Source organism: Amblyomma maculatum, chromosome 11 (assembly GCF_055883805.1).
Source record: "Amblyomma maculatum isolate TAMU_Amacu chromosome 11, ASM5588380v1, whole genome shotgun sequence".
NCBI lineage: Eukaryota > Metazoa > Arthropoda > Arachnida > Ixodida > Ixodidae > Amblyomma > Amblyomma maculatum.
In genome coordinates this window covers 52,956,474-52,983,421 of record NC_139354.1, presented here as the reverse complement: position 1 = coordinate 52,983,421, position 26,948 = coordinate 52,956,474, and the positions used below count along the sequence as shown (strand labels likewise).

The window sequence follows — 26,948 nt, the reverse complement described above, 5'->3', positions numbered from 1 at the left end:
TTAAGACATTTGCTGAAAGTCTCTGCCGTATTCCAAGCGTCGCGGGGGTGCACGTTGTCTCTGCGATCGTCTTAACCCCGGAGCGCTTGACACTGCATCACCATCAGATGTCACTGGTCGCGGCTGATGCTGCGGCGTGCTGTCCTCAATGGTGTCATCGCTGTCGTCGTCAAGTTCACTCAGAAAGTTTTCTTTCGTAGACATGAGATGTTTTCGATTGCGACGCAGAAGTCTGCCGTCTTCTGTTAGAACATTGTAGGACCTTGGTCCAGCACAGCGCTGCACGACCTTTGCTTTTTTGTCCCAGACAACTTTCTTCACGCGCACAACGTCACCTTGTCTCAGGGGTGGTAGGAGTTGCCGGTCTCTCTTACTCTGGCGATGCTTGGCAATATGCAAACTGGGACCTTCTTCAGTGTCTGGTAGCGTTGTTCGTAGCTTTCTGGCCTGAAGAATCTCTGCGGGTGCCGCAGCACCTTCCAGTGGGGTTGTCCTGTAAGCGAGCAAACCAAGCCAGAAATCTTGATTGGCTTCAGCAGTTTTCTTTAATATTCGCTTCACCACCTGTACCCCCTTTTCTGCCAGGCCATTCGACTGTGGGTATCTAGGGCTAGAAGTAATGTGCTGGAAATCATATTCTCTTGCAAATGCAGCGAACTGGTAGCTTGAAAAAGGGGGTCCGTTGTCTGAGCATACCTCCATTGGTATGCCATATCTAGCGAAAATAGCGCTTGTTGCTTGAATGACAGTCCTGGCCGATGTATCCTGAAGTAATTCCACCTCCGGAAAGCTTGAGAGCGCATCGTAAACACAAAGATAAGGTCTACCCCCATAGTAAAAAATGTCGATTCCAACTCGGTACCACGCTTGCGTGGGCACTGAGCGCATCTGCAGCGGCTCACGCGGCTGGCTGCACTACCGGCACGGCGTCATCGCGGAGTACCATATGGTATCGACGCTCAACGCAACCCGTGCCGCTGAACAGATGACGGAATTCGTCTACCACTGTTTGTGTTGAATCTTGAGACACGGCGTGCACCTGCCGCGAAAGGAGTCTAAGGCGTTCGCAGGCTTGAAGGCCTAGTATCGCTTGCCCTTTGCGCACAATGAAAAACTGTAGAACGGCGTTGTGACCATTAAGCTTCACTTCCGTAGTGATCGTGCCAAAGTGTTGAATTTCGCTTCCGCCGAAGGACCGCAATGTCGCGCAACTGGACTTCAGCGGTGGTTTTGGCAGCATCTTGTTTAGGACACTGAGGGGAAGAATATTGGCTTGTGAACCGGTGTCAACTTTCATGCACACCGACAAGTTGCCAACTTGTGCTTGAGCAAGCCAATCGCGCTCACGGACAGTGTTTCTGACAGCCACGTTGAGTACATCGAACTCTTCCTCGGAACCAGTGAGCTCACTTATTTGCTGCTTTTCTTTACAGCAGACCGCAAAGTGGTTTTTCCGCTGGCACTTATAACAAGTACGACCAAAAGCAGGGCAGCTCCGCGGTGCGTGCGTTCGTGCGCAGCTTTGGCAGATATAGGCCTGCTGCCTTTTACGATGGGTAGAGCTCGTTTTGTGGACTGGGTCGACCTGATGATGGTCTTGTTCCCATATTTCCTTATGCGCCGCGGCTGCTTCGGCAGCCTTGCAGATCTGTTCTGCTTTCTGGAGGGTGAGCTTGTTATCTCTCAATAACTTCTCGCGTATCTTGTCGTCAGTTATACCAAAAACAATTTGGTCTCTGATCACTGAATCGAGTAACCCAGCAAAGTTACAAAGTCGTGCTTGAGTCTTCAATCTCTCAAAAAGTGCTCGAATGGCTCGCCAGGTTCCTGCACTCGCCTCCTGAATAAGTAGCGCTCATATACTTCATTGCTCTGGGCTGCGCAATACTCGTCAAACTTTTTGATTACCGTCGCGTAGTCACTGCTGCTTTCATCTTCCGAAAAAGTAAAGGTGTTAAATACCTCAATTGCTTCTTCACCTGCGGTAGTCAGCAGTAGCGCTGTTTTCGTTGGCTCTGGTCGAGGCTTTGCTGTTTCTGTCGCCGTCAGGAAAAGCTGGAACTTCTGCTTGAACAGCTGCCAATTCTTTGCGATGTCCCCTTTCAGGTGAAGTGCGTCCGGTGGCCTTAAGAAATCCATTTCGTGGCTTATTTCTTCGGTCTGCTCGTCGGCGTTAGCCACTTCTGACACCATGTATCGACGTCATGGTACACCGAATGCCAGGGGGAAAAGAGCACAGCTTTATTTGAGCAACGCGTATTTATACAGATGGCTTGGACAGCAGCGTATCGGCTGTTGCGTATCAGTTGTACATTTTGAGGCCGCACTGCGCATGCTGTCCCTGACGCATACGATACAAACGCGATGTGAATTCGCTTTTCACGATAAATGGGACAATACGACAAAATAGAAGACCAGCGCTCATCCCGTCATCGGGTTCTGAAAGTTCTGTGTTTCGCACTGAACATAATCTTCATAAATCACTATGCCCGAGAAGAGCGCATTTAATTTCTCTTATGAGTAACTTACTATTTGGAGCAAAAGCCTTTACTTGAAGTAGCAATTGATAGCGAGTCTGTGCAGAGCACCATCTTTAAAATTATCCGTCAAGCCGAAAAAGCCTGTTAGAAGAAAATTGCAGTGACTCAGCTTAGCTAGGCCACGATATACGTAGCGACAGCTAGGACTTGGCTGGGTTGGGTTTGGTTATTTGATATGTTAGAGTTCTCCGGTTAAGCAGTTGAGACACTGTCGCGGTTTCGATGTGTATAACACGTCTTTATTCAATATGTAAGGCTTGATAGACCCGAAAACCAATCGGTGATCTGTAATTTGTCACTGTCTCAATTTTGGATACACTGCATCTAGACGTGATGGTCTCTCTTTGGTACACACGATCAATGGCGGTTCCCCACTGGGTTGCCCGAACGTGGCGATCCGATGCCAAATTAAAGTCAAACTTCACCTTGATGCACTCGCTGAGCTTCGACTTCTTGCCGTACCGTTGGACGGTGTTCTTCACCACGTACTTCGGCAGCGACTCGGCGTCTTTACTGATCTTGTACTTGGCGCCGCCACTAAGTGAGACGTTCTTCCCGCTCTTCAGGCGTCTCCATTAGCCTTCCTTGCTTCATTTTCACGTGTTAGGGCGACTTCGCACCATGCCATGATTTCTGAATCCGTCGACGTTTCTTCACGTAGCCTCAGCTGATGATATTGTTGTTGTTGTTGTGCCCTCAGATAATGGTACATACTCACGAGGAGGATTGGACGCATGTGAAACCAGTATTAAGGGAGTTATGCTGTTAGATATGAGAATAAAAAAAGACTTAATTATAAATATGCAATACGACTGAAAATGGCCGTACTGATCAGTACACCTAGCAAGGAATCCGACCAGAGACATCAACAAATTTGTGTACCGCTGAGCGTACTGTCCCGATCCTGAAACCAGCTGAGTAGCGCCAAACGAAAGTAAACAAAGTAAGCTGATGACGTTCATATTACATGCGCACGCCGTCCGCCTCTTCTTCGACTGCGCGTCTATCTAGCGAACGCACTTGCCACGGATCATATTCTGAGCTGCGCGGTAGGCAGCGTAATAACCACCATCACGATGCTTACGCGTGATGATCAGCATGAAGACCATGATCAATATAGCGGAGTGTGACGTCATGCGCGGGCGCCACAAGGAGAGCGGCGCAGCTCGGCGCGACTGGTTGTGTTTACAGCGCATGCGCAGATGTGGCCCTCAGTTTGGCACCGCGAGATGCGCTTCTGCTAGCCTAGTGCAGCTTTCACTACAGGATTTATCTCTACGAAGCGGAAGGATTGATAAAATTTTGTAGGATCCCGTATTTGTTTTGGTTTGGTTTGTGGGGTTTAACATACCAAAGTGACTCAGGCATAGAGAGAAGCCGTAGTGGAGGACTCGGGAAATTTCTACCACCTGGGATTCTTTAAGGTGCACTGACATCGCATAGCACACGGGCGCCTGGCTTTTCGCCGCCATAGAAAAACGGCCGCCGAGGCCGGGATTCGACCTCGCAACCCTGGGAACAGTAATCAAGCGCCGTAACCACTGCGCCACCCTGGCGGGGCCCGTAGTTGATATTTTTGAGATAGTTTGAAATGATATCATTTTGACACGCTAAAAATGTGAGGTTGAAGACATTTGATGCTATCGATATTTAGTGACACGTGATGCAATTGCTTGTCTTTATATTTAAAAGCTTACTAAAGGGAAAGGTCACATGGGAATTGGCTTCAAAATTCATGGGACCGCTTTGTTGTGTAGAAGAATTCGGCGGAAAAAGTTGGCGAAGACAAGAAGATACGCATATATGTGTCTCTGCTTGTCCTCATCGAATTTACACGCCATCTTAGTCTACATTTTACAGACCGAACTGGCCCGACAACACTTGATTTTTATGTATTGCTCTATATTAAGTCATCTAGTCATTGTTATAACAGAATCGTCAAAACAGTCTTCTTTACCCGGCTGACACAAGCTCGTAGCGCTGCGTTATACTTTTTATCTTACATCCATAACAACGCCCTGAATATAGTATTGAGCAAGTGACGATATTCCGGCTGCTTTTAGTCTTTTTATTATTTCCTGTGCACCTGTTATCTTCCTCGTCAATGCCCTTTGCAGATACCATAAACACATTCACACGTCCCAATATCTCTTCAACACCGGCTTTGGACAGCGCAAATCCTTTCCCTCCTACAGAGAGGGCAATAGCTCTCTTGATGGTGGTCATAAATGTTGTTAGGTGAAGACTCAATTTATTTATTCATTCATTCATGTGAATTTAAGAAGTATTAAAAATGCTTGACAAATGGAGTATTTCTTCAAAGTATGTGCCATTTGTGGCTGTCAGCCAAACACTGCGGGGATTCCAACTCATTATGGGAAAGAGAATTCACCAGCAATCCGGAACAGTGTTGTGTTTCCAGAGTTAACACCTTGTACAGAGAAGGAGAGCGATAATAAATATTTATTTACAAAGCACAACACTATGTAATATTTCAGACACGATAGTTGCGCGAAAACGACACACACAAGACAGGGTACGGGACCGGCGCTCGTCTTGTGTGTGCCTTTTTCGCGCAACTGCCATGTCTGAATTATTGCACCAAATAAGCCCGACAACACATCCTAATATGTTGTCCTTTAGTCTAAGGTCCTTGTCGAATGGTAGGAACACATGCCGTCAAGTCTCTACAGCCCATTCATTCCTCAGACGCTCGAAGATAAGCAGTTTAATATGTTCTTTCTATGAGAAGGTTGTGTTGCTTCAGTGACAAGTGGCTGGCAGTCACTGAAAAAATAAAGAAAGAAGAGGTATAAGTTTCGTTTAAATATTGAAAAACCTCATTCGTATTTCAAAAATAATTGCATACATTTCACGCGCTTAATCTTGACTCTAACATGTGATGCAAGCCACAGTGGACGGTATGACGAAAATTCCAACCACCTATGTCCTTTAGCTTGGATTTTTATGGATTTAGATAGATTTAGATGGATTTTCATCAACCATCATCATCATCAACCATCAACCAGTAGTATGTACGCCTTATGTGTTTGGCCTTCTTGGATATTCTAACAGGATGGTTCGAATTTTGTCGCGTGTCTTTAAGCATAACAGCCATGGGCCATAGTCCCTTAATTGACTACAATAAAAGGTTACGTCACTTAGTGTAAGGGCAGTCATACAACCAGATGAATATTCAGGGGTAACACTCGGTACTACGACGTTGCAGCGAAATGTTTTCACCTTCCACTTAACGCGAATTTCGCTCACGAAGAGAAAATTACGATCTCAGTGCGGGTCACGAGTTGCACAGGAGTAGAATATGCAGATTAGGGCGAAAGCCTTCCTAGGCTCATATCAAAAATTTCGCTTCCGCGAGGTCGCGCAAGACGTGCCCTCCAGACGTCGCAATAGGTTCTGACGTCGGCATAGTATACTCTTTGGCTGCTTAGGTCTGGTCCCGATAAGAAGCCCCGTAGGGGCGTGTGTAAGTTTAGTCTCGCATACCAAGGAGGGGAGAGCAAGTGCAAAAACACACAAGATGGAGGTAGAAGAGAAGAGGTAGAAGTAAAGAAGGAGGAAAGACTTTCCGCATTGAACTTTAGGCGAAGCTCACGTCCTAAATTGCGGCTGCCGGAGAAGCATTTCACGCGCTAGTCAAGTACAATCGTTTGCAATAGTTTCGGTACGTGCTTTCCATTGTCAGAAAGCTATGCGCTTGCTATGGAGGAAGCCGCAGTGGAGGAACCATAGCATAGAGTTCCTTACACTAATTAGAGGGAAAGCTGAGGGCGCTGCACTTCAGCCACCATGGGCGCGCTAAGAATCATGGGCCGGTGTGCTACTTGTTGCGGGACAGTCGGCTTTTCTCTGGTACGTGGAGTGGCGTTACTGCGATGTTTCTTTTTCGTCATCATCATCATTTGAAGGTGCGTACATAGACCACGAAAGCCATAGTAGCAAAGGGGCAAAAGCAGACGTCGCCAATAAATGGTTTTTGTTTCCCGAAATGCCACTAAAAACTTCCTTAAGTGATTGCGCAACCATAAATATTTTCATAACGTTTTTTAATTTCAAAGTTTGCCTATTAAGTGCGAAATATTGGTATTTGTGCTGCTCAAAACTAAGCCAATGGGAGAAAGAGCCATCGCTTATATTGAATAAATATCACACTGACATGCTGTTTCTCTCTCTTTTTGCAATTTATAGTCACAATATTCAAGCTTAGGGCATTATTTACAGTTGAGCAACGTTTATCTTTCCATTAGTTGTGGCCAAAAGTTGTAGTTCTGCACTCGGTAGCTCTGCGGCCCATGATGCTTTGAGCGCCCATCGTGGCTGAACTGGCCGTCTGGAAACTCCATGTAAACTCCCATAGACGGCAACACAACTTTCCCTCTAGGTAAGAGTAAGAAACTCTATGGACCATAGCCACATGACGTTCTTTAACGGACACTTACGGTTCTAAATCGATGCACACTGCAAGTGCTCCGAGGAGATGTTTGAATATAAACTACTTCTCATTCTGCATAAATGGAATACTACTTTGATGGCTGGCGGCTGCAAATAGCAGAACAGTCTCTAGCGCTATGCGCGCACCCCTGAAACTTACAATTCTTCAACAGCAGCGCACCGCTTTTGCTCTCTTCTCTTGAACACAATAAATGCCACCGTGCCGGTCACCAACAAACACGATACCGTGAGGGCAGCGGCTAATGTCAGCGCTGAAGTATGCTCAGAAGGAAAACCTGCGAGAGAAAGAAAGGAGAAGAAAAAATGCAACGGCTTTGGGTTTCCTCTTTTCAGCGTTCCGTGCGAATGATTTTTGAAGAATGGATTTTAAGCAGGGGATTAGATTTGTGTGCACTTACCGCCTGATTCCGTTGAAGCCTCTAGAACGGATGGCGGGCCACATTTTCTTTCATGGCGACCGTCGTTGAAAGCATAAACGGATATAATGTACTTTGTGTCCGGCTTCAGGTGGGCGCAGGTGAAGGATTCTTCAGAGGCTATAAATACATGGGTTCCTTCTCTATCGCTCCAAGTGACTTTGTAGCCACTTATTGGACCATTTGGTATATCAGGACGATGCCATTTCAAAGAAAGGCTTGTTTCATTCCTTGAGTCCATGGTAATGTGTTCTGGAGAGGAAGGAACTTTGAAAAGAAGGGTGATAACAAGTGAGTAGGAGCTGCAACTGTAAGAATTTCATGTTATTTTGCGAAGTTGTTGATATTAGTTATTTATAAATTGATACAAGCGATCATCTTTTGCGGTACTGTTGTTAATATTCGGCACCAGTGTTGCAATAGAAAAGTCGGGGGTGGATTGTCAAGTTCGTTTTTCATTTCTTGATATTCGAAGGCTTCAAATTTAAAGGAACGCCGCTTGGAGTGTAATAGACTATATTTAGCTAGATTTCTTGGTGGAAAACACTGCTTTATTGAAATATAAATCTACTCCATTTTGCTTGTAACCTTAAAGGAAAATAGTACGTGCCTGAGGTAATAACTGAGGCAATCATGGGCTAACATGTGAATACGAAAAAAAAGCAAAAGTATGTTAAAGAGAATTATTTCAATGCGCATGGCTGTTTATTAAGTGTGTAGTATCATAGAAAGCGTACAAAAAGTAATAAGTAAGAAAGTCTATAGCTTAGGCCACGACATGCAATCTTTGACTCAAAAATTAGGTCACTGTTAGAATTTTGCACCTATTAATACTAACATACTTTGTTTTCTTTTGTCTTGTGATTTTTGCACTCAGTGCTAATAATTATGAAAATCTGAACTGTTATGGCGAGTTCTATTCCATTTAATTAAATATAGGACGTTTCAACCATTAGTTTAGGCTTTGTGAAAAAGCCATCGAGGTCTCAGCATTTTATGACAGCTGTAACAAGCCATAATGATAATTCGAATCCAGTCACGCTTCGCAAAACGACATCATTGACACTTTTGCTTTCCGGTGGGGGTGGATTTCATTTTCTGCCCGTGTACTACCATCTGCACATTTACAGCTGATGAATCAAGAAACAAGAAATCACATTTTTGCGAGTGAATGGGCATGAGAGGTACCGGCCACTATAACAAAAAAAGAACAGGTTGAGCAAATCTGAACAAGCTCTTTTAGTGCGCGCGAAGACCATCCCGTGCTTTATGGCTCTCAGCATGAAACAATCCTATATATTAAAAGTCATTTTCTGCAGTGCATGGAAAGACTATGCCACAGTATTTACAACCTCACGCGCAATTTTCCTGGAAGTTAGTGTTCTCTTTACATTACGAATATAAGTATTCCAGCTATACCCCGCCCGGGTGGGGCAGTGGTTAAGGTGCTCGCCTGCTGTCGGCAACGATGCGGGATGGCATCCCGGGCGTGGTGGCTCCTTTTCGATGGAGACGAAAAACAAGGCGCCCGTGTGCTGTGCGATGTCAGTGAACGTTAACGAACCCCAGGGGGTCCAAATTTCGGGAGCCCTCCACTACTCATAGTCTTAGTCGTTTTGAGACTTTAATTTCCATAACCCACAATAGTATTTCAGTCAAGTTACGCACTACTTGCTAGTCACGGCCAGCAGGTAGCGATGGTTGATGTTAGGAATAGAAACTAGCAAAAAACGACTGGAAGATTGGTGGCTTAAAAGCAGAGAAGTGACATGATGTTAGTAATGCAGGAACAGAATTTAATAAATAGAATGATGGTTTAGTTAACCATTCTAAATCAATAATAAAGATATAGGGAGAAAAATGAGCATGATAGCTACTGCTACCACCCCGTTTCAAAGGGGACGCTCCTATATTCCATCCATCCATCCAATAGTTGGGCTTGACGTGAAAAATAAAATATAGTGAAATCGGCTTAAAGAAAAGCCTCCGCATTCAACTGCAGTGAGGGAAGCAAATAAAACATTACTATTTCTTCAATCGCCCACTTTACCACATCCAGGTATTTTTTTGGATTCAAAGAATAAGGGGTTCAATATAAAGTCTAGCCTGAAATACTGATGTAGGTGGTAACAGACCTTATTTCTTATCTGAAAAAGATTCGTGCAATACAATGCAATCTCATCACAGAAAAATGACATAAAAAAAGAACACACGGAACAGCTGATTTACTATTGGCTTTCCTAACCGCGCATGTGGGATGAGTGTTTTGCTGGACAAATAAGTTGCTCTTCGCACAAGTAAAGAAAGGACCAGTGCCTATATTTCCCGTAATAAGGACAAGATGCACTATATACGTGTAATCATAAAGCTTCAACGATTGTTTGAGAGGAGAGGACATTTTATGGAAGCGCTACACAGAGAGAGGTAGAGAAAAAAAAAGGCATCTTTAAGGTGCAATGTGCAAGGTCTGAGCAGCCAATTCTTTTACGGAGAGAGGTTTTTAGAAAGTATATTCAAAATCCACTTACATCCTGGATCGGTTCTGAAGGTCACGGAGTGTGCTTTACCGCATTCTTTGCTGGTGCACGAGGATACGTTAACAGTGTAATGCTGAAAGGGCTTCAGCTCCTCCACCCAACGATGATTATCCGGAGCGAAGAAAAGAATGGTGTCATTGAGGCTCACGAAGAATCGGCTGATGTCATATCTGGGATCATTCGGAACTTTCCAGAAAATCAAGGCCCGCCGTTCTTGGGTGCATACAACCTCGGGGTACGGAGGGAATGGCCCTGGAAGAAGACAAGTTAGGTGCATATTTATTTCGCTTTTTGTGGCGTTAGTGCAGTGGGAAAAATATCAGCAATATTTTATGGCTTTCCTGTAGATTGCTCTTATGCCGCGAATGCGAAAAGTAAGTTGTTTGTCACACTTCTTCGAACGTCTGCGTATTTTCGATAAAAACACGACTATTGTTAAGGGGAAGCTGGAGTACTCAAGTGCTCTTTCTACGAAATATTAATTTTAAGTCTCTTTCTGGCTGTGTATAAGTTTATCTGGTAGGATGCGCATTTACTGCCAGGAAAGATGAATCTGAAACTCAGCCTATCAATGGACTGAAACTTCCAAACTCAAGATAAGAAGACCTCCGTGGTAAAAGTACAAAATGAGTGGCTTCGAGAAGAAGGGTTAGAAATCTAGGAAAAAAAGATAAACTGTAGTAGTCAATATAATATTCTTGCAAAAATTACCGGCTGATAACAGGTGCATTTAGTCTGCCGCCATTTTAAAGCTTATATAAAACTGGTTTTAGTGAAATTAGACCGCCTTCCATTAGCAGCATATAATCGCCTGATATAGGCCGCCTTCACTTTTAAATACTAGCCCAGCTAGCCCAGCTTCACCAACTAGCCCAGCAACGTGTTTTGCTAAGAGAAATCGATTTTTCCTCCGGTTTCCTTTGAGGACTATATTTATTCACTTTAAAGGCCCTCTAACAGCAATAAAACCACCGCTTCTCAAGTTTAGGTCCTTCGCTAGGCACAAATTTAAAGTGACATGTACGCTTCATGGGAGCTGTTCTTTAGGAACGTGTAATACACATACATAGTAGTCTTTTTAAAGATTCATCATTTTTTACGAGTACATCTTCACATTTTAGACAGCTGAGCAAGACACTCAGTATAATAGTAGGAGCCTACTAATCAGCTACATGACACCTATCGAAGGCGCCGCATATATGCACACACGCCAAGAGGCCAATGAAAAGTTTAATGCTAATAATGGCGAGGAATTGAAAAAAGTTCCAACTAGAAAGCAATGGCAAAAACAATAACATAATTTTTCTGAAAGCGCACTAACACTAAAACTGAAACAGACGAGAAATTTAAACCGCTTAACTGTCAGATTTTTACTTAGAGGAAGACCCTGACTTCAGTGGAATTTACATTAAACGATTCCTTACTAGCATTATTTAGTTTGTTTTAAGCACATAGCAGAAATGTGTTCAGTTTCCATAATATGCTTTTCAGCGACATATGTCACTGTAAAGGCAGTTCTAGAATTTCAATAATCATTTTTAATACCTGTCCTATCAAATGGTTTTGACAATGGGCCAGAGGGCACAGATTGTTCGCAATTTGCATTTTATGTAGGACGCATGAAATGATGTCTGACCATCGTTTCATAAAATAATTTTTTTTGTTATAGTCATTGCAAAGTGTGAGATTTTACAAACATATTTATCAAAACAGTTCACACTTTCTAAGCAATACATTTAAACTCTAATGTCTTCACATATGAAAATACCACTGGCAACGTATGTTGATCACTTAAATGCAACAACAATAGCTTTAGCATTTGTAACATAACTGACAGGTGAATGTGTTGAATGAAAAATTACACGACTAATGAAATTACTCTGAAAGGTGAGAGCGGCAGGGTTGTCATTGTTGTATTGTTGCATAATAACATATTTACTTCAAGGGTGCGTTTGCATATCACAACTCCTCTCTATTAAATGAATACATTTTTGAAAAAGATGCTCGGCTTACCTTCTCCAAGTGTTGTGAACTGGGTGCTTTGTTGAAGGGCGAAAAGCGTTAGGTTCCGGTAGCGATCAATGTTGTATGGCGACACGGATGCTTTGAAATAAGAGAAGTGTTCCTTCAGGCTGAGGCTGAAATTCAGCAAGCCGCCGGGTATATAACGATCTTCTGTTCTGTTGGTTAGCATGTTACAAATCTTTATCAAGTATCCGTCAATAGGTCCATTCGGTTCCTTAGGCCTCATCCACTTTAATGTAACGTTCAGGTATCCTTGCAAGCTGTGAGTGAGATGAAGGACTTGAGAGGGTGCTGGAAGGGTGGAAGACTGAGATTAGTAATATTTAGCATGATCACTAGAATCAGCTATGAGTAGCATTCCACGCACATTTCAGAAATGACAACTCGCTTTATTTGTATACTACGTGTTCGATACAAAATGTTCAGCGGTAAGTCAAAATTGTTAGCAAATGCTGATATGCGCTAATGATAGTTAAATGATGCCTGCAGTATTTAGCGACGAAACAGTCAGAAGTAGGAAATGAGACATATGATTGTCTTAAATGGTCTGATTTCATATTACTGATATCGCAGCTCAAAGTAGGTGCCAATCAATTCTGTGTGGTTCGTACACTAGTAGGCGAGACCTAGCACTCAAAGCCGTCGAGTGGCTTCTTTACAATATTTTTGTATAAATTGTTTGCGGCACATATTATAAAGTTTTGAGTTGGACATTGTTTCGCGCAGTTGTGGTCAATGTCATTTTGTCGAACAAAAAGTAGAGCGGAAAGAATAGAAAATGAGTTCGAGCGACAAGTTCATAGTAACGCGACACTGCCACTGTGAAGGCTGGTGCTTGACATGAATGAAATATATTAATGTTTATTTACCAACCTGTACATTGCTAGCTAGCACAGGAGCTAGCACAGGACCGGGTTAATTGGAGGGAAATGGGAGAGGCCTTCACCCTAGATTGGGTATAGTCCGGCCGCTGCTGATGATGATGCATTGTTCAAATAAATATGAAGTCGCAGTGGTAGGGAACGAAAATAGAGGAAATGTATTGAACGTTGTGACCTGCTTCAATGAATATTATCGCATGAGGACACTCGCTTGGAGTGCTGAGAGATTCCTGAAGCTGTATTGGTCTACTCGCGAGGAACGATGAACGCAACTACGGCGTTGAGGCCTTAGTGAGGGACTCACCAGCAACCTCTGTGGTATCGGTGATTACCGTCGACAAGCCGCAGTAGTTCGCACAGTTTTGGAAGGAAACCTCGTACACCGTGCCGGGAGACAGGCCAAACACAGTGTGCTCCACGAATACCGATCCGCGTTCTTGCATTTGGACCTCGGTGAAGTTATGGAAAGTTTCATATGACGATTGTGCTTTGACACTGATACGGTACTTCCAAGCATCTGGATCAGCAAGCCAAGAGTAGCTGAGGCTGGTCTCAGTCACATTCATCAACGTGACGTTTTGTGGAGCCGCTGCATAAGGAAAGTAAAATGTATGGTTGAGCACCTGTAAACATAACTTAGATAGTGAGTAAACGCTTAAGGTACTGAATCTACGCATGCGCTATTAAGAGCACCACACACTGAAAATTTGACTCCTGTGATTCCTAAATGTGTGTTCGAATCATATAGCATTAAGTGCTTCGCGTCCATCGGAATGTGTTATATTATTAACATGGCGGGGATGGATCTCTAGCCAACTGCCTTTCAAAGATTGCTTGGTGTTCAATAATTTAGGCTACAATTAAGTTTGTAGCAAATATATATATAGTAAAATTGCGGTGATAGGTTAATGAGTTAACAGCGACAAGCTTGAAGTTAATATATTTTTCTGTGCCCTGAGCAGGGCTCGCATGCACCAGGTAGTATTTTAATTTTTCTTTGTGTGGACGTTGCATAAAAAGTGGAGCTAATATAAGGCAAATTTGTAATTTTTCTGCCTGCTGTAATTTATTACAAAGCATTGCTTTAGACTTTTCATGCGTGGTACTAATCATAATCTGAACTGCAGACAAACAGAGCTTTGTTACTTCGAATTTGTTGCAAAAATGGAGTACAACTAAGCTGAATTACAGTTATAATCTATATTTTATTTTCTAAACATGACAGGTACGAATATTAACTTTAAAGTTTTTTTTTTTTGCGGATAAAAAGTTACTTGTCATTCTTGGCCAAGCAAAAAACTCTTAAGGAAGACCGATACGAGGCGACGTCTAAAACGTACCTATGCCTTCGGTCATGATGCCAAATGTAGTTGGTATCCCATCTTGCCTTCCAATCGGTGTTTCAGCGAAAGCATATACGGTGCAAGTGAAGTTCGCAAGCTGCATCTTCAAGTCTAAAGTGGTATCTACTTGCCGAGATTTGAGAAACTCTACAGACGTGTCACTGCCCGTTTTATCCATGCAGGAGATTCTGTAGCCAGTAATGTCACTCGATACCGTTGGCTCCTGCCAATTGACGAAGATAACCGTTACGTTCTTGACGCTGTACTTCAAGTTTCTTACCGGGCCAATATCTGTAAATAAAAAGTGAAAACCATATAGAGTGAAAACGTTTGTTGCTCAATTTTGATCCGGTTCGCAATCTGAAATATGGCGTTTGTATTATTGGCTCTGATTATGAGGTCGTTTCAGTTGTTGGGCTTTGGGCATTATGAATCTCGGATGGGGCAGCAGTCAGACGAAAATATTTGCTGTTTTTAGCATTGGACCAGCACACCACGCTTAGCAATGGCTAAATGAGCAACGTTTAGGTGATTTCATAATTTATATTGGCACCAGAACGTCAGGAAGAAAGAGTTCAATATGCTACCCAATCCGCCGACCAAATACCCTGCAATACTGCCGCCTACCACCAGCTCAAGACATGCGTGTGATTTATCGCGCCCGACGCTAACAACTCCAAACGCCGGATTTCCTGGAGAATGGGCACCTAAATGCTAACGAGTTACAAGAAACTTATGGCATTCAATCACGCACGACATTACCTCAAGAAATTCGATCGAAATGCAGAAAACAGCACACTGGCACTGTATTAGCATTTCGCCTTGCTGTCATTTTGTTGGGTTGCGACGCTAACCGTGACTGAACCAGTAAGAAATCAGAATGCGAAGGATCAGTGGCAGGCATGGTCGCCATAGAAGAGGAACTGTCACTATAGCTACATTACGCTTTATGCTTCCGGGATTCCGCTCATAGCTAGACAAATATCCGCACAGTTATCGGTACGATAAATTCCCGAAAAAATGATGTTTCCTTTCCTATTCTCTGTCATATTTCGACGCCAGCGATTGCCAGCCGGTATAGAATAGGCTTAACGTTGTTTACACAGTTTTGTAATGAAAGGTTTTAGGATGAGATGGCCACTACTGGCACATGGCAGGCTAAACGGAGAGACGTGGGAGACGCCTTTGTGAAACTGTAAGCGTGGTTTGGCTGGTTATGATGGTAATGCGTTTACACCAGGGAGCGTCATCATGAGGTCGTCTCGGCAACGTTGAGCATGGCTTCGTCTCTTATGACTTACATCACCTTAATCAGAAGCCAATTGTCAGGGAAAAAGGAAATATTTCAGAAGCTTAAAATTTTCTTATAGCTGAATGATTCATATGCTCATGGTTCGTTTAGCATATGAAACTCTGAAAGCATTTCAGCTTGAAAAGTACCTACCGAAAGCGAACGTTGATACGTCCTGTTCAAATACAGGACCCGTGCATGTTAAACCGTAGCGAGTGACTTGAGCCGTTGTGTCGACTTCGTATAGTGTGCTTGCGTTGAGGCCAGTGATGGTGTAGACCAGCTGTAAACCGCCAGTAAAATAGTCTCTGCACTGCTTTTTCACCTCTTGCAGTGGGCACACTGAAAACCGCACCGTGTACTTCCATTCGGTACTCCATATTATTCTTATTGAGCTCGCACTGACTCCGCTCACAGTGGCCGATTCTAACAAAGGAACTGAAACAGAGACAATAAAAGTTAGCAATGCCATCAAGAGAAGCATGATTTCTGCAGAAGGTTTTAAACTAAGGCCTTTTACAAATGCCTGCTACTATTTGTACTTAATTATTACTTTAAGCATAATGACCACGAGAACATTTAAAATCCACAAGTTTCCGTAATTATTTTGGTGAGATAAATTTTCAGAAGAGGTAGGAAGTTAAAATGCTGTTGTTGAAGCCTCTTATATTATTTGTTATATATATGATAGTTCATTTGGAAGCGGCTTTTTAGATATTTTTATTGAATGAATGGAACAATAATGAGTTCCTGCCTGAACGTAGTATTCAAGGTGAGCTGATTGTTGAGTCTATGAATTAGAAGCAGGAAAAATGAAAAGTTTTTAAACTTTTTGTGGCGCTTTAGATGGGTGCTGCTTACGCTTTTTAAAGGTGGCCCTTCAAGAGACCACGTTTTCAAGTGCAGCTTTGGTACAGCGGAAAGGAGCATTCGCAATAACAGTATCTTAGAAGAGAATGTTGCTAAAGAGAAGAATGTGGACCGTACTGTTAGGGAATGTTGTGACGTTAACAGCCACTGCTGTGCTGTTGAGTTCTTCATATGGCGTCTTCAGAGATGCCCATATTGAAAACTTGTATGTGTTTTCTGTAGGGTCCACGTGAAAAACAAACGTCCTGGATTGACTGCTGGCCTTTGCATTCTGGCAAGTCGTGATGCCTTCCATGCATAGCTGAAGCCAGAATGAAGCCGAGGAATCATCCGGGTAAGACCATGTGGTGGCCACGCGACTGTCGCATGTCGCCGTGGCTGTGACGTTGGCTGGTGGACCTGGAATTTATGTTAGATTTTTGCTCATTGTTTAAATATCTAAATGACAGCAAAAAAGGAAGAAGAAATCATATATGAACTCAAGGTGGGCACGTGTGTACACATCAGGGAAAATGGGCCGCAATTTTCAAGTGTCTACATTTATACGCGCGTCTTATTCCGCCTTTTGTTACGTTTCTTCTTTGGTTTTTTGCCTTTCTGCATTAAGGTTCTGCCTTCGAGTAACCTATCGTTTAGTGATATTTTTTTGTCATCGGTAGTTTATTTACAACTGGTATGAATAAGGCATCATATTTTGTAGAGTCCAAAACTATTAAAAATAGAACGTTTATGTCCACATCGGCATTGCGCTCTTTTGGAAGTATGCCGATGCTTATTTAAGTACGTGAGAACGAACAAAAAGGGACGTTGCTTCAGGCTTATTTTATACCTCACGCTATGCTGGGAAAGACAGCAGAGACAATATAGGAGTACGAATGCTTTAATTACCTCGCTAAACCACTAACCTCGTTACAATTTTGAATTCTTGATTGTTATTACCTTCGTTATGTACAGATTGTTTAGAGATTATCTTGCAGATAATCTAGGCATACAAAATTGGAGCTCGTCCTTCAAATAGTATATCCGAGGGAAAAGCATCAACAATTTGTAGCGCACTTGGTGAGGTGTCAGATATCACCCTGTAAGGCGGCTTCACACCGTAGCACAGTGGCAGTGAACGGATCTGACGTAGATTGTTTCGTCCATCAATGTGCCTCACACTGTGACATCACACGACTCCCAGAGGGGCGCGCACCAATACTTCTGTTAGTTTTACTTCGTCTTTGGTGTCGCTAATTGGCTCCGACCTAATGCCCATAGTTATGTGTTTGCGATCCGGCTTGAAAGCGACGTGGCAGCGGGTGAAGCTAAATTAATAACGATACCCTTGGGAGCCCGTATTGGCCTCAAATAACGCTACAGTGTGTTGTTGTGGCTGTAGGAAGAAGGAAAAGAAAATGCACGGGCTTGCTACTGGCTCTGTAGCTGAGCCACCTCCGCTGCCTCGTGCAGACAGAAGAGACATTAGAGAAAAAAGAAAAGGAAGAGGGAAAGAAAGACGCGCGCCGCAACAACAGCCATCGTCCACCACCGAAGCGGTGGCGAGTGCAACGACGGCCTACAACAGATAAAAATCCGGTGGCAGTACAGTCCCCGCCGCAAGTGGCGGTGACCTACCTGCCCCAGCCCCATCAGGGGAGTACAAGACTACAGTGTGGCGCAAAGTGGTGGGGCAGAGTGATTTATATCCGACGCGCTCACTGGTCGCTGTGTTCCGGCATGAAGCCGCCTGTAACGGTGACATTCGTGCTCCTCGTTACGTGGACTCATTTTTTCTATGCTATATCATTGAGAGGAGAAGCTCGAATTTTCCAAATACAACATATTCCCTAAATATAATAAACAAATGTTATTAACTACTGTGCTATTTAATTCATTCTTCTTTTAACATGTTGCCCACCGGGCCCCCTACACATTCCAGGGTTGTAAAATGTTTGAAATAATTTAGATTTTTATGAAAAATTTCGAACTTCTGGGAAAACACTCCGTCAGTAGCTGGCTATCCAAGAAGTAATTAGCAAATTGATTCTCTGAAAGGGCATTATGGCAGTCTGTTTCTTCTTGCCCTGAACTTGATGCCTGCATATATTTACAAAATCTCACCTTCATTATTTTGATCTCTGCTTTGAAAACATTTATCATTGATTAGTTGCTTTTGAGCTATCGATATGCTTTGAAGAAACTTGCAAATAAAAATTTAGTACCTAGTTTTTTTTTCAGGCATATTGAAGACGCGACAATAGCTGCGCTACCTCGGCCCGGAAACACTCTGCAATACGGCTTTCTCGGCCCTCTTACGCCGCCTAATGTATACGGAATTGAATGCCAGACAGCTCAAAATTTGCGTGTTGGATTATGTGTTTGTGCTTTGCCTTGTACCTTTGAGTTTTGTTTATTCATAATCCTATCCCCATCTTCAACATACTGCACAGGCTTCAACAACATGTCACCTTCATTTTTATTTGAACTCTTTTTCGAGAACGTTTATCACTGATGAGTTGCTTTTGAGCTACGGATATGATTTGAAGAAACTTGTAAATAAAAATGTCTAGAAATATGTTTTGGTTACTTAGCTTTGATTAACCCATGTTGTTATAACTCCGCAATTTTACAGTAGCAGTTTACTCCAGTTTCATCTGTGCAGTTACAAAAGCTTCATCCTGCGTGACTTAGTTGAAACTGCTGCACTCGTTTAGGGCAAATGAAATAAAACTTGAACTTATCGTCGAACAAATATACTTTGCATTTACACTCAGCACATCCAGGGAGCGGGTCAATTGTACAGATGGCACATGGCAACGTATATAACACACTGTTGAGATACGAGGAGATATGTCATTCTTATTAACCTCATGAAAGAGAAAAATCGAAGAAAAAGAATGTCTAATGTGGAGGTATGAACTTACGAAGACTTGGAGCTGCTTTCTCAGATCGATCACGAGCAACATGGTTATTGAAGAAATGCTGCGCTTGATCTTTTGTTGTCGAGTCTGCAGGGATAACAATTACTTTAATGAAGAGAAAACCGAAAAATAAAACGCTTTTTGCGCTGTGATTGCTCGCATCTAGCGTCTGTGCAATTAGTTGGTTACTAATCTGCAGTAAATAAAAAGAAAAGTACTGACAAGGAAAACTGCCGAAAAGAGGACAGGAGGTGTATTTTAAATTCAGTGAATTCACCTTTGGCCTCGTAAGTATGACACTTTTACTTAGCACGGAGATCATGAGCAGTAGGGGTGAATAGAATGCGCGTAAACATGCACAGTTCTCGTTCCAAAAGAAAAAAAATAAAGGGTTTTCGTGGAAATTTTGTACTTATAGTAAGGCAAAAATATGTGTAGACAATACGCGACTGTTGAAGTGCCGTGCAGTGCGAACGCTGTTGGGGACACTGGCCAACACTATATTTATTCGTTCTTGCCAGGTTGCCAACGAATAAAGATTCTGCTCTTAAGATTTTATTCCTATACAGAACACTTCTTCTTAAAATGAAAGTAATAGAGAAACAACGATTTTTTGCAGGCAACATTTTCTATCAAAAGTAAAATATTTTTCTTTGAGATCTTGTTTCCAAGCTAGGAGCATAGTGTACATGAAGCCGTAATTTATTTGCCTCTTCGGCAGAGTCTTTGCCATCTAAGCGAATCGTCGTATCCTGATGATGAAAGAATATGGCGATTTTGAAAAGTAACCCTTCTCTGGACTGAGTATCAAGATTTTTCACCGAGACCAATATATTTCACGGGTCATAGAGAAAAGTTTACGAAACGAGTGATGTGCTTTCCTTTCCAAAAACGTTTCACATCAGTTTTCAGTTCTTTGTCCCTCTTTCTCCTTCAAGTTAAAGGTGAATCGGAGTTTCGAGGACCATGTAAGAAAAGAATACATTTGATTTCGTTTATCCTAGCGGCTGCTCAGTTTTATGAATTAGAGAGACGTGAAAACGATATACAAATACCTGTTAAATAGTAGCCGCACTAATATGTGTCTCACTTTTGCATGTTCTTGTATGCATTTTGTGTTTCGGCTAACTGGAAAGGTACGTACTGGAGGGCTTGAAAATACCTGTCTTTTTTTTTTTTTTGCGAAAAAATACTCATGTTTTCTACATGCTATAATTTACCTGTCAATGAAATGCCTGAGCGCCTAAACTTCGCCCGCACAAGAAGCCTGTATCCTACGCTATGCTGCACGAAGAACGCGACAGAAATTAATGGCAGTGGGTTTCGTAAATTACAAAGGAAAAACAAATCATCGTTACTTGACAATAAGAATTTTCATATCTTTCTTCTTGGTTAAAATAGACAGCGGCTAATAGAAGGCTACTTACATCTGGCTGCGCAAGGACATGTTCGTTATTTTTCGCGTATGAGTTCAAATCTCATTCCATACGATGCAGAGCAGTTGATAACAGTCGGCTACAACCCAATAAGCTCCATGCTCCGTTAGTTACAAGCCTGGGAAGTTAACCTGCGATTGCTTGGTTTGGTTTTGTGGGGCTTAACGTCCCGAAGCTACTCAGGCTATGAGAGACGCTGTAGTGGACTCTGGAAATTTAAACCTGTGATTGTGATTGCCTGCTTGAAGCATATGGTTTATAAGAAAGTAAGTTCTGAAAGAGAGCGTACCTGAGAAAATGTGGAGAGAGGACTTGTCGTGCTGAAAATAAAGACAAAATAAAGGAGAGAATTAAGCTCAAAATAGAGAGACGACAAAATAAAAAGGGACCGCACAACGGCAAAGTTAACAATTATTCCTTACCGGCGAGGAAGACGCTTGGTAAGGCCTTTGTTGCTGCTCTTCGCAGTACGCATGTACAAAGAAGAGCAGGAATACGTGTTTTCTGAGCATCGTTCATGTGCATCGCTGCCAGGCAGGCTAACTGAAATCGAAAGCGGGAGCTGTTGGCTTTTTATGCATATCCTGCACTAATACACAAATGACTGACCGGCGTGTTTGAGCTCGTTGCCAAAAATATAACCTATATTAGAGCATGCGGATCTTCCTTTTAATGCAAATCGATAGTGGGCGCAAGGTTGTACTGGAATAGGTGCTGCCTAATACCTGTCATGTGGGTAGCGAATTCAACCGCTTTATTCCAGTGACCTACATACACTCCATGAAGGACGTTATCCGATAAACAAAAAGCCGATATACGCGTATTCGTCACCAACCTGGCTATCGTTCATACTGGTTCGCGTCACGTATTTGATCGTCATACCAGCATCACCAAGCTTCAACGATTTGTATTCCTGCAATGATGAGTAATTTCCGCGGAAAATAGGGGCTCCAGGCGTGAAAACAATGCACCCCTGATACATAAAAAGATACGTCCGTTGCTAAAAAGTAGACTGTCTTGCAGCTTCGTGGGCATAAAAGCTGATGATGTAAATGTGTAGATCTTGCTGTTTCGCGGAATGTGTAAGGCATACATAAATGCCTATTATTTACTGTGTGGTCGGTCAAAAACCAACAGAACTGACGGCCATAATTAGTCACATGACTGAAGAAAAAAGCTAGGTCACTTCCATGTTAAATTTCCGATATCGATACAAATGAACATTTGGTTCATATGGGAGTAGGTTGACCGTCAAATGGTAACTGCCACACCAATAAATGAACCGAAAGTTATGACCATTTTGCGCTTTAAAGTGTAGAGCTTTATTAAAGAATTTAAATGTAAATAATGTTACACTCTGTGACAACCTTACATTTAATCACAGAACAACAGTAAGGGGCTCTACTATTAAATATTGGGTAAGTGTACTAAGTGTAAGTTTTTAAAGTCTGAACAGCGGTATAATAAAAACCTCTAGGGCATATCTTAATGTCCTATTTACATTGCTGAATATCTCACTCGACCTTGTTGCGAGAACTCTATCTAGAAAATGACGCCCGATGCGTTGCATTCAGTGGCCACAGGCGCATAGTATTATACTGAAAAGCATATACATGATAGAAAAATGTGCGACCATAATATTACTTTTGCTAAAATAGTAAGAGCAGTTTACTGCTCCATAATTTCTTTTTTTCCTTTTCACAGTACAATGCATTTTTAAAGATCCTGTCTATTGCGAGGCACGCGTCATCTACGATTATCAAGTATGGAACGTTAATTGTAGAGCAAGAGTAAAATAATTTGGTGCAACAGGCATTAATGGCATGGGGTTTCAGTATTTCGTCAATTTTCTCGAAGACCCTGCTGAGTGCAAGAACTTCACATGCACTATATTCCTAAAATTCGAAGTGAAACTTATTTTTGGAGGTATGATGCAAAACATTACAAAGCTCACTTATCACGTTCCTTATATGACGTGGCAAATTGATGGATCCTTGTCTGGATTGCATTGCTAGCCACAAAAAGGCTACAGGCGCTGGGTTTTCTATTATAGTCTAAATCCGTTACAGGGCAAATAATAACCGAAAAGAATCGCTTTAAAACACGCTGGCTTTCCAGCAGTGTCTATTAATTAGGACAATATAGAGTTATTCACTAAAGCTTGTTTGGTGAAAATTGTCATACCATCCGAAGAGGAGCAAATATATTAAAGCAACAGTGGCAGCCCATTAAGCACTTCGCTGAGAGCTTGCACTTGCAATAGGCCCTGACGGAAAATATCACCGGTTCTGTGCCGGGCTTGTGCGTTAGGAAGCAGACGCCGTGACAGCGTGCATTCTGGATATAAGAATTGTCAGTGTACCTTAGCCAACAGAGCAGTTTGCATCTTTTTTTAAAGCGGAATGTTCTACAAGCAAAATAACAGTTGAGAAATTATAACTAATGCTACGCATAACAGGAAAATTACTAATAACTTACTGAAGGAAAAGGGTTCCGTATGTTTGTAGAAACGCAGTGCTTTCACGTAATAACATCCGCCTTGAGGGGAGGCAGGGTAAAAGAACGTAGGAAATGGGGATGCATTGTTTGTTGGAATAGCCTAGTTCAAGCGGCTGGTCTCTTTTTGCAGTTAAGGAAAGTAACAACATTCAGACAATGTAGGGGCCTTAAATGAAAGAGTACACATTTGGATTAGTGGCTGCTTCCGAGAATAATCAGGTGGTTGCACATAAAGCCTGCTGGTTTGAAACGCTCAGTCATATGTTGTCAACAGTTAGCGGAAATGAATGTGCAAAACTTTCACTCACAAAATAGGACGAGTACCCTTTTTACATGTGGACGCACTGGACGCAAACAAACCTAGTTGAGCCAATGCGAAGGTTGGACATGTTTGTTGACAAGGGGATGCTACGTGGACACTGATTACTCGTTAGAGAGAAAACAGCGTTACTCTTATCAGTGTTCTAGCTGCTGCCCACGTCGACTATGCCTTTGCGATCAGCTGCCAGCGCAGTACTCGTAGGGGTAATACCTGATGTTACGCAGTAACCGAAAAAGGTCCCACTGATGATGCCGCGCCGGCAATTCATTTGGTCATCAACACGTACTCCTATGATGATGGATGGTCACAGGAGTCAAAAGTTTGCTCACATGTTTTAAATGAACATGGTGGCATCTGCGAAAAAAAATGTCCACCCTTAAAGCGGAAAGTTCTAGCATCTCTAAAGCATAACTAACGTATATCCATATTTACTATCGGTTTCTTCCAGATAGCGGTCCAACTAGGCAGCTTTATAGCGAAAGCCCTACTACGCGAGCCACAACCCAGAGCTTTTCCTCGCTTTGCGTGCTTGACCTTCAAGCCTGACGAAGGTCAAACCACGCAAGGCCAAACCAAGCGCGTGATTGAACGGCTGCTAATGTTCCGAGGGCAACGTTGTGAGTGTAAAGTTTGCTGAGAGCAATTTAATTGCGAAAGCAATATTACGACAGCCAAAGCGAGACCTCGGATGGCCGCAGCTACGCCGTGAAAAGAGGTCTCGCCATAAAAAAAATCAGCCTGCCATGACATTGGAATTCACGTCACCCCTATGCCACGGGCAGGAGCTATCAACTCGGGTCGCTCCTTTCATATGGGAGGGTGATAGCAGAATCAGCCTGCCAGAACCGTTTGCATTCTCGCTACCCCTCCGACACGCAGGCACGTCCACACGGCTTGGTTGAAGCGTTACTTTATTTGTGGGCTGGTATATCTTACGCTCTCGCGTCATACCCTTAAAGGATGAGCTTAAGTGTCCATAATAATGTAGCACCTTACACTGATAGGGTGTGATAGGGGAATAATGTAGCAGGCAAAAGAAGCTTCCGCCATCGCTTTCGCAATTCAGCTAGGGTTCAATTCAGTTCAGTCGTGCAGTCGTGTCCGACTCTTCGTGACCCTATGGACCATATCACGCCACGCTTTCCAGTCTCTCACTATCTTCCTAACATCACATAACTTCATCTGCAGCGCCTCGAGGATGCCATCTAACCATCGCGTTCGCTGCCTACCCCTTCTCCGGTGACCCTCAACCTTTCCCAACATCAAATCTTTCTCCAGCGACTCCTCTCTTCTCATCAGATGACCAAAGTGGCTGAGCTTTAACTTTAGCTCTTGTTTAGCACTGGTTAACTAGGGTTAACCAGAGCTAAACCACAACTATTTTTAGTCCAGGGCTATTCAGAGCTTTTATTTTTAACCACTCCGAAAAAAAAAACTGAATGAGTTGAATTTAAACTTTAATGCGGTAAATAAATTACTTACAGTGACTTGGACCACACGGAAGCACGGTGACGGCAGCAGAGGCGCTTGTTAAGTATCGTCCGGGCTAGCTGTACTGCTTTGCGAAATCTCTCTTTGCACTGGTGAATGCGCCATGAGCACGGTAATCATGAGGTGACTTTTATGCGCAGAGGACCGAATGGCGCAACCTTTAGTTTGCACCGCTGATCACAGAGGACGCTAGAAAGCCCTATTATGTAAATTTCTTCGGCATACAGTGGCCCTCCACTTTGCTGTTCGGTTCTGCTTCGTTTAACGCCAATGAGATTGCAGCGCAGCGAAACGCACTCTGGCCAGCTGTCCCTGTAAACCACCTTTCACGCACACATTTGTCTATATTAATGCCTCATACGTCCGCGTCCGGCGTCCTGTCCTACTATAACTGTTAACCACACTGACAGCTACGCCAGGCACGTAAGAAACGTATCTTAGCTATCTTATGTACCGTCATGCCAGCGCGGTTGCCATGGAGACCGCTACCGCTAGTTAGTGATCGATAGTGATCAATAACGATAGTTAGTGGTAGCTAGTGATAGCGATAGTCACAATGATGATGATGATAATGGCAGATGACTGAATACGACGTCGTCACCTGGTGATATCATGAGAAGTCCTGACGCCATTACCGGATGTGTCCAATAACCGGAACTGACGTCATGATAACGTCACACCTGTTCATGACGTCACGACTGGTGATGCTGTCATCAGGCGATTCACCCATATTTGAAGCTGACTTCGCCGTCGTCCGATCCAAGCGTCCGTGCGGCGAATCTCATTTGGCGCGTCCTCGAACGCCGCACCACACAGTATACAGATGCAGACGCAGTACAGCAGGAATCGGTGTTGTTTCAAATTGGTTTACATGAAAGAAACGGTGGATTATCTGTCACAATTCTCTGCGGACACTTTACCCTAGCCGTAAGGAAAAGGAGAAAGGTGGGAGTGAAAACAGAGGGAAAGAGTTGTCGCAGTGAAGGGTTTCGGACCACTGCGCAACAGACGCTGTCACCTCATCGCACTTTAGCAGTTCAAAGTTCACCGTATAATTTTTAGTAGGGAACATTGATACAAATGGCTGGCTTTCGGCTTTTCCACTCCAGTTAGTTTATCGGAGCCTGGCTGCGTGGCCAGGATACGTGGGAAATGCCAACAGGTTTATGTTCTTCGATCTCAGCGCTAATCATGGAGCTCGGGAGCATGTGCCAAATTTTGTGTACCGTTTTTTTAGAGCGCAGCTCTTTGGCGCCCGTTTTTGCGCTTCGCGTCGTCGTCGGCGTCGTCGTCCCTCGTAACCAGCTCGCAGGCGGGGCAGCACGGGCTCCGGCCGCTGCGGCCTCCAACTGCAAAATCCGAATTAATTTTTAGGACCTTTTGTTTGCGGCCGTGGTATTCGTGTTCACGGCCACTCGTGACGAGCCCCTGTTGCTGCTTGCGATTCCGCAGTGGCTTCTATGGCAGTCCTAAAATACATTACTCCCCCACCACCTGTTTGCCAGTGGTCATCTTGGTGTGTCACGTAACCATGCAGAAATGGTTCCTCCCCCCCCCCCCCCTCCTTTTTGACCAGGTTTGCACCACACCATACTAAACGATGCATGCTGCCTTATGCTATCAATGTCAGTGCAGGAAAAAGTCACCTGCTTAGCCTGTTTGTCACCTCTCTTACTTTTGTAAAGCTTGCATGTAGTAGAAAAATAAACTAAAGGCGAAAAAAATGGAATAAATACTCAGCATACAAAGGAAGTGTTGAAATTGAAGATATGGTATGAAATATGACACACTCGCCGTCTGCAGTGACAGCAAGAAATTTTCTTGATGATGAAAATTCCATTAAATATTCAAATTTGTTTGAAAGAGCAGAATGACAAAATTTTGGCTGTTTGTTCTTTTTGCGGGATGATTTTGAGTAGAT

At 43.2% G+C, this 26,948-nt stretch overlaps 1 protein-coding gene across 1 annotated transcript; it reads right to left on the bottom strand.

Moving 5' to 3' along the window:
• LOC146173812 (uncharacterized) lies at positions 1-20,726 on the bottom strand. The gene is made up of 13 exons (XM_084585277.1): positions 20,707-20,726; positions 17,433-17,536; positions 16,494-16,775; positions 15,660-15,944; positions 14,213-14,506; positions 13,177-13,461; positions 11,980-12,282; positions 9,958-10,218; positions 7,412-7,696; positions 7,153-7,288; positions 2,858-3,077; positions 1,095-1,456; positions 1-493 (listed from the first exon to the last, which is right to left on the bottom strand). The coding sequence occupies exons 1-13, from the start codon at positions 20,724-20,726 to the stop codon at positions 1-3; spliced, it is 3,330 nt and encodes a 1,109-aa protein (XP_084441403.1).
• Positions 20,727-26,948: the final 6,222 nt, after the last annotated feature.

Bases quoted from the DNA above. Each gene is read 5' to 3' on its own strand.
- LOC146173812 (XM_084585277.1), bottom strand. From the start codon at position 20,726: ATGTCCTTGCGCAGCCAGAT. The intron at 15,945-16,493 runs GTACGGTCCACA...TCTCTGTTTCAG, and splicing joins CGTCACAACATTCCCTAACA to TTCCTTTGTTAGAATCGGCC. The intron at 7,697-9,957 runs GTAAGTGGATTT...TTCTTTTCAAAG, and splicing joins CTTCAGAACCGATCCAGGAT to TTCCTTCCTCTCCAGAACAC.